The sequence below is a fragment of the Pimephales promelas genome, chromosome 11 (assembly GCF_988280905.1).
Source record: "Pimephales promelas chromosome 11, fPimPro1.hap1.1, whole genome shotgun sequence".
In the NCBI taxonomy this organism is placed as follows: Eukaryota; Metazoa; Chordata; class Actinopteri; order Cypriniformes; family Leuciscidae; genus Pimephales; species Pimephales promelas.
This window is the reverse complement of record NC_142779.1, coordinates 34909247-34917953: the sequence shown is the minus strand read 5'-3', so window position 1 is coordinate 34917953 and position 8707 is coordinate 34909247. Positions and strand designations below refer to the sequence as shown.

Below are 8707 nucleotides of genomic sequence, written 5' to 3'. Positions count from 1 at the left end.
TTAACTGCCCCAAAAAATAAACATTGAAACCAAAACTCTCAACATGTGTTGTCTATCAGTTGTCTAGGGTCTTTACATGGCACTTTCCCCGCCAGCTGTAGAAACCATTGGATTTTAAAGTGCAGTTTTACACAGAAAAGAATGAAATGTTTTGAGTGATCTCTGAGTGAGTAAGTGAGTGGAGGCGGGGCTCATTTGCATATTTATAGAACCGCTTATACTAAATGAGGCAAGGGTGTCGAGTTACATTCAAGAAATTTTAAGGCATGACGTAACCGGGTTCAGTTAGTTCTGCAGTCTATCTCTTTCACTCCTCTGCGTGAGCCAGTTGCAAAACGAAACTCATCCATTTTTCATTAAACTGACCTTGCGGGATACAGACGTGACCTCTGCATAATCTACTATCCAAGGTCCAGAGAGCAAGAGATGGAGAGAGAAAATACTGAAGTATCACATTCAGGATTCAAAAGAAAGCCACAATGCACCTTATTTTTTTAAAGTTGACATAATGCGTAGTGTTTTTCTGCGACTACAAATACATTGAAATAGCTACTGGCAACCAAAAACAGCCAACAGTTAGGATACTGAAATATATCACCTAGCAGAAGAATTGTTTATTCTGATTATTAACAATAACTTTATCTATTTATTTCACATTGCTTGAAATGGATACGCCATGTTTAAAGATTCGTTGTCAAACCACAAACCATAGTTTGGGAGACTCTTGCACCCCAGATCAACCAACCCAATGGGGAAATGATTGTCTTAATCACTCAGGTGCTTTAACAAACAGCTAAATAGATTTATTATATATAGACAATGCTATGAAATAAGCAGTATAATGACTCACATTCCATCTCTTCATAATAAAAACTAATCTTCTCCTCTCAAAATATATTTATATATTACAGAAAGAAATATCACTGCTCTGTTTGCAAGATACTAAACTTTAAGGAGAACCACACAAAATGATTTACAGTCACAAACTGTACAGCAGAGGTGTGGGACAGCGGGGTAAGCAAGAACATAATAAAGTGTACATATATTTGGTGTATATACATTTCTGGAAAGAGTTTAAAAAAAGTAAGTGGAATGTAATATTTTTTTTTCGGTGGGACGTACAGTGGTGGCAAAACACACATTTGGACACTCGAGTCACACTTTTTGAATGTCTTTGAGTTTGAATGTCACTTAAAACTTAAATATTAAACGAAATGATGCTGGAGGTTTTCTGAGATATTTTATTAAATGACTTTTAGGGTGTTGGGTTCGCTTGGTCTGGACCAAAAAGTTCACAAATGAACTACACTAACAGAGCAATCGCTCTGGAATTTGGTTTAATACAACCAAACATATGCCAATTCCCTACTATGAACTTTACGATTATCATTAGAAGCCTTAAAAATGTCTTTTTGTTAAGCGTTTTGCTTTTAAAATGTGCTTGTGGTGTCTTTCGTTGGTGTCAAATTTGGATTTTTCTAAGTGTGTCTTAAGTGTCCGAATAGTTTCCAGGGCCACTGTATCATTCAGAGAATACACTGTTAATATGAGAGACATTCATTGAATAATCACAAGAAAAAAGAGAAAGCCGAGAGAGGAATATATGCTAACACAGAGAGGACGTCATGCACATGGCTAGTTATTTTTACTCAAAAGGCTTTTCAAGCTTCTCTCCACAGCTTCGTCTAATTCCTCCTCCAGCTCTTCTTTTTTGGACATGGCCAGTTTGGACTGGTAGTCCCTCACCACTTGGTCTATGTAAGGAGCACTTTGTGTGCCGTGCAGCATGACGGTCCACTCTTTCAGCAGGCCGTTCTGCGGGGTTTCTCCCTGGAAGCCCACCTCCAGCCGCCAGGTTCCCCGGGGGTCCTCGCCCCACGTGTGTGTGGTCATGAAGGGCCACTTGTCGAAGCCCACCTTGGCGTCGTCGTCCCGGGGCCGGCGGCTCAGCAGGATGGACTTGGTGCCCATGGGTGAAGTCATGTTGACGTTGAGATCTCCGCGGCGGCTGGCGTTGACGGTGATGACGGCCTGAACGTGCTCCAGATAGCGGACGAAGTTGTCCTTTCCCTGGCAGGCATCGGTTGTGATGCTCAGCACCAGTTTGTTTCCCGACTGGATTTTACTGCACAAAGAAAGAGAGCGAGATGTTGTAAATAAAACTGACATTTAATACTGCTAGCAAGCCAGAGGCAAAAGGTTAAACAATTGTAAGCTATGATTAGGGTTGGGTATCGTTTGAATTTGAACGATTCTGATTCCGATTCCGATTCCTTGTTTCGATTCCGGTTCCCAACGATTCTCGATTCCGATTCTTTTAAGAGGCAGGGTCAAAAAAGTTTAGCTAACCTTGCTAACCAACGGTCTTTCTGAAGGAAATACTCCTTTTGTCACAAATTTTGCATTTTGCCGAGATTTCGTTATTTTTAGAAAAGTGAAGCCACACTTTGAATCGCTGACGTAAGCTACTCATGTTCGACTCGCGCGGTTATACCAACACTTCCGGTAGACGCTTCTTCGTTGGTGTTGTTCAGCGGTTTCTTCTTCCGCTCGGCGGACTGTGAATATCGAAACTAGGAATCGAAATTTGAACTTTTGAACGATTCCGGGAAAAACGAAAAGTTAGTCCCGGTTCCAATCGATACTCGATTCTCGATGCCCAACCCTAGCTATGATTGACGATGGGAGATACTGTCTAACTGGCTTGTTTACTGACAACAGATGATATTTTTTCAGGTGCACTATACGCTAATCACTTCTCTGGAACAATGGAGACACTCAGTACACATCATCCTTACTGATGAATATGTTTTGGGAGGAAAGGCCATGTGGAGAAGTTCTGCATAGAAGTAAGAGAGAAGTAAACGAATAGTTGAAATAAAGTCATTATTTTTGTTGTTTTCTGCGCACAAAAAGTGCTCTCGTCGTTTGATAAAGTTACGATTGAGCCACTGTAGTCTCTTGGACTATTTTAACAATGTCTTTAATAACTTTTCGAGGCCGGCAAGTTTCAACTCCTCAAGAAGCCTATGGACTAGTATGCAGGATTGATCCAGCTCTCAGATTTCATCAAAAATATCTTAAAGGGGACATACCATGCAAAATCCACTTTTGTAGCCCTTAAATGCATTTTGTTGTATATTTGGAGTGTTTATAAGTACAGAAAAGATGAAATTATTCTCTTCAGGTGCTTCGTTTATATCTTTATATTCTGTTTTGGTCATATTTTTCAACCTGTTCAGATTTTTCTGTTTTCTAAGACGTTTTTTGAACTACAACGTCACCGTATTTGCAGCGGAACTGACGAATAAGGACATCGACTACCGGCCCAACACTTTTATTATTTCTCGCTCCGATTTTGTAGTCCGAGCTCAATGATGCAGAAGTTACGAGAGGGCAAGTCAAAATGTTCGGTTGTTGGATGTACGTTAGTGACCTGAAGCACTTCAAGGATTCCCACTTCAACAACCTCCGCCAGTATACAGAAGGGTTTGCCGATTGACTTCGTCTGAACGAGAGGTAAATTCCTTCTATCTTTGGAGACGACGAACAGAGCATTTCGATAAGCTGTAAATATCGTTAATAAAAATAAAGTACTTTACTTTCTTAAAACACATGGTGGTCATGGTTTAGCAGTACATTTATCTTTCTTTGTTTTTGTTTTGAAGTAACGTTACACGTCTGCAGTATTATTGTTCTTGAGTTTCATCAATGCTCATTTATCTGCTTTTCTAAACGTATCATATTATCAATACAGATTGTTTGTGGTAAGATTAGACCGTAGTCATTTATCTTGTCTGTGTGCTCGTTTTAACAAGAGAAATAGTCGACTTTCACTAATAACACAAAACAGTTAACTCACATACCAATCTATCCATATGAAGAGGTTGTTCTGCAGGTTCGTCGTCGTCTTTATCAACTCGCTCGCTCTGGCTGGAATATGTAAGGCTTGATGGACAAGTCTTCTGTTGTTGACATTTTATCAACGTGTGAATAAAAATGTTCTTTGAAGGTATCGTATATAATCGTATATCTCTAATCAAACTACAATAATGGCCGAACGGGGGGAGTTGAACTGACCGTGAACTCATCGACCTGGAGAGCGGGCGGGGTGTGACGCATCTCCTTTTTATTTAAAGGGGCCGCTTTGAAACGGGTCGCTCACAGACGCACATCAGAAAAGGGGCTTGTGGAGCTATAATAATGAGGAATTCAGACCCAAGCATTGCAGTTATGTTTTATATAGACCACAACGGTATGATTTATATGTAAAAATGAATGATTTAAAAGCATGATATGTACCCTTTAATTTGTGCTCCGAAGATGAACGAAGGTCTTACGGGCTTGAACAACATGAGGGTGAGTAAATACTGACAGAATTTTCATTTTTGGGTGAAGTAACCCTTTAAGCAGAGTAAAAAATACTTCAGTCTAAATGAGTATTTAATGAAAAATGTAGGACTTGCTTTTCTTGCTATTATACAATAGAACTAATTATGCAATTACGTATGTGCTACATATTAGTTTAACTAATTGTGTTTTAAACATTTAAACTAAAACATTTTTCATTCATTAAGTGTCCAAAAACATTCATTCATCTCACATTGATTTTAAACCCTTCTGCAGACTTTCCCAATAAATCAGCGTAGAAGAAAAAGTCAGTAGATTTGCTGTTAGGTCACATTAATGTTCCCAGTGACATTTACAGAGTTCATACTCATTCAGCGACATTACCTAATAAACAAGAATGAATGTAAAGACGTCTCTGGCCATAATGGATAGGCATCAGGTTCAGACAACTGTGTTTTGCTCCAACTACAGAAATAATCACGATGTCTCGATTCGATACACGATACTGAACTAACGATACAATATTAACGTGATACTCCAAGATATATGATAAAAGGTTAACAAAAACATTCCTGTTGATTAAAATGCTAAATTATATTACATTGGTGCTGAAACCCAAAGCACACGACAATAGAGACACCAGAATAACAATATTCATGATTCTGAAGATGAAAATACACAATTATTGTAGACGAATATGCTTTCACTGTCACTGACTAGATATATTTATAATAATATTGGACACTTTTTACTGGTAACATCACACATCTGGCGTTATCAGGACATTATTATCCATTATCAGTGGTGGAATGTAACGAAGTACAAATACTTTGTTACTTTACTTAAGTAAATTTTTCATGTATCTTTACTTTACTTAAGTAGAATAAATAGTGCATACTTTTTACTTTTACTTCGTTACATTTTGCAGCAATTTTCTACTCCACTACATTTCTACAACTTCTGTTACATTTTCATTACATTTTCTGATCAGTTTTTCCCCTGCCAAAACGTACGTTTGTTGCACGTTTGTCTCACCAGTGACGTTTGGTTGCCATAGATACATCAACTAAATGCGTCTCGCACGCAGTGTGTTTATCGTGCAATTTATACGCGAAAATTTGATTTTACGTGCATAGGAAACACACCGTGTGTAATATATGTTTGGTTTGGTTAGGATTATGGCAAGCCAAGAGGTTCAGAATTACACCATAAATTAATCTCGTTTACTGCCAAAAATAGTTATTAATATATAGTAAGTATAAGCATGGTTTATATTGCCTAATTGCAAGCTTGTTTCAGCTTTTCCCATCATTATTGAACATCATTATAGGAGTATTAGGTTGAATGAGTTACAATTAAATGTTTTATTAATCATTAGAAAATAGTCATTAAGAGAATCAATTGTTATGCAAGTACTTTTACTTTTAATACTTAAAGTATATTTAAAATCAGGTACTTTTTACTTTTCCCTTAAGTGTGTTACTTCTATTTTTACTAAAGTAAATATTTATCTGGATATTTATACTTTTACTTAAGTACTGAGATTCAGTACTTCCTCCACCACTGTCCATTATAGTTTACTGTAATACTGCTGACACTAAAACTACATTTTTATTTTGGTATAGTGTCACTACACCACGATACTGATGCATTTTTGTATTGTGATATATTGTGACATGATGTGTTGTTACACCCCTAGTCTATTTAACGCACAGCTTCAGTTTTCATTTCATAAATGTACAGTTGTACCATCCTGAACTTCTGCCATTTCAAAACAAGCCGCAGAACTGGGCGCTGGAAAACAGTGATTATGTGTTCCTCTATTTTCAATGGCACAGCCTCATGATGCCAACAATTGGTTTGTCCAGATGATGTGTTTTCCCCTTTGTCGAGGCGCGAGCACAAAGGCCCGGCGCTGCCGACCGGCTGTGCTGATGATAACAGCGGAGGACTCGAGCGAGTGGCAGTAAAGTGGATGTAATGGCATTATCAGAGCCAGGTCTCCCAGTCTGGCCATTAGAGCGCTCAGATTAGTGGGAGTGTTTGTGTGCGCGTCAGTCTTTGAGAGGCTAGTGTTTCCCGGGAAACTAGTTGATAGAAATATCCAGAGGCCACACAAGGGTGCGGGTGTGTTCGGTGCATAAAGACGAGACAGCGCTTATTAAAGGAAACATGTAAGGAGATGTTAGCTCTGTGTGTTTGCGAAGACCTCTTTAGCACATCAGTCTCACACAGCTAACATCCAACGTGAAAACTTTCTTGTTAAAGGAGTTGTTGACTTTTAAAAACAACTTTTGCTGATAATTTACTCACCCCCATGTCATCCAAGATGTCCATGTCTTTCTTTCTTCAGTCGAAAAGAAATGAAGGTTTTTGATGAAAACATTCCAGGATTTTTCTCCATATAATGGACTTCAATGGGAACCAAACGGTTCAAGGTCCAAAAGTGCAAACTGTTCAAAGGGCTTTAAATGATTTCAGACGACGAATAAGAGTCTTATCAAGCGAAACGATCGCTCATTAAAAATAAATAACAAAGTTTAAGTTTTAATAAGCTCAAATGGTCGCCTTGCTCTGTTCTGTGATGCGCGTTCGTGACTCTCCTGTTCGAACTCGTTCATCAAAATGAATGAATCTTTTCCCGAGTCAACTCGTTCATTTAGTTCGTTGGATGAACCAAATGACACTCACACACACACACACACACACACACAAATCCCTCATGCCAGTGGAGCTCAGGGTAATTGTGTCTGTTACCATAGCATGCAACATCCAGCAATGAGTGTGAGAGGAGTGTGTGTGGAGTCAGGAGGGCTGACACATCCAATATGTTTTAACACATACACACACAGACATAAATATGAAGAACAGGATATGATGTCACAGGCTCACTCTAATTTTTGGAGTCCATAACTTTCCCTACGAAACTATCAGGCACAAGCTTTGAAGTTTGTATTCAAGGTCAATCTGATCGGTCAAACATCGTTTTGCAATATTCACATTTATTTACAGGTATGCATTTAAAAACACTTTTATCCAAAGCGAAAAAAATAGGGGGGGGGGGTGTATTAGTCAGAGAGCTAACATTATTTGTGATAAACTATCCTAGGTTTATTAGATAACTGCATTAAGGAGGAACGCCAGTGACAAGGAGACACTAAACTAAACTTGTTACTTCACTAAACTGGCTAAAGTGTGTTCTGATATTATTATGAAATGTTTGTCCTCAGGGTTTGAGATTAACACCACATAACTGCGGGTAACGATCAGCTCGCGGGTCAAATCACGAGCCAGTTTGGCATTACTTATTATCTTTACTCACTTTGCTTGAGTAAGACAAAACATCATGATAAGAGTCATTGTGGTATATTAAATACAGCGTATTGCGCAAAATCTGCTCATATCTGGCTTACTTAAACCCACGTCACTACACAACAAATAACGGCGCGCTTGTTAATTTGCATTGAAGCAACAGCGAAGATTACATTTTTTTGATGTTCTTTGTCCACAAACACATTTGTGGTGTAAAGGAAGAAAGAGGAAGAGAGAAGATGATGGATGACAGGATTTTGTTTGAATAAGAAAGGAATTTTTGAAATCGAAATGTTATAATATATATAAGCTGTGGCTTAAGCCTAGTTCACACTACATGATTTTAAAACGTCGGGCTGAACTGTGCGGTTCACACTACATCACTTGCTCTCAGTGAAATCAGGAGTGTTCAAGTTGTTAACTGTTCACACCACACAACACAACGTGATTGATCCACAACAGGAGGTAACTCACTACACGAGTTGACAACGCACTGCATAGAGATACAACCACGATCGGATGATAAGAGCAGATCATTTGTGACTCAATGAGAGCTGTTTCAGTACTATGCTACGGTCTGAATCATGAAAATAATCAAATAAATAACGAGTTGACAACTTTATCTTGTCTATAAACCACGTTTTGTCACGAAAAAACACGCAGTAAATAAATAAATATTGCGCCAATTATACCCAGCGAAGAAGAGAACACAACACGTGAATATGGACGTCAGTATAGTGCTGCACACTGTTTGCACGACGATCTTCTCTGAGGAAAAAAATGCAAAAAAAAAAAAAAAGAGAATATTTACCTGGTGTCCTCAACCCATGCGTTGCTATGATTGGCTGTACTCATGACATCACTGAGATTGAGTCGCGCGACTGCTCTGGATATCTAGCAGGCTAGATATTTTTCTGGGCTCGGCGAGGCGTCTGCGAGCGTTTTCGCTGCGTTGTTGGCTCTTTCATACTAACAGATTGGCAAGCGTTCTTTGTCCGCTAATCCCCCGCGATTTGCACGCGATAACACCCTGACCTGTCGGCGA

General features: G+C 38.9%; 1 protein-coding gene across 1 annotated transcript in view; it reads right to left on the bottom strand.

Annotated features, from left to right (window-relative positions):
• Positions 1–929: 929 nt before the first annotated feature.
• pcsk2 (proprotein convertase subtilisin/kexin type 2) overlaps positions 930–8707 on the bottom strand; it is a 69726-nt gene continuing 61948 nt past the window's right edge. Inside the window, exon 12 of the mRNA XM_039690619.2 lies at positions 930–2125. Within this exon, the coding sequence (XP_039546553.1) occupies positions 1636–2125 (490 nt within the window). The 3' untranslated portion in view covers positions 930–1635. The remainder of the gene's footprint in view (positions 2126–8707) is intronic.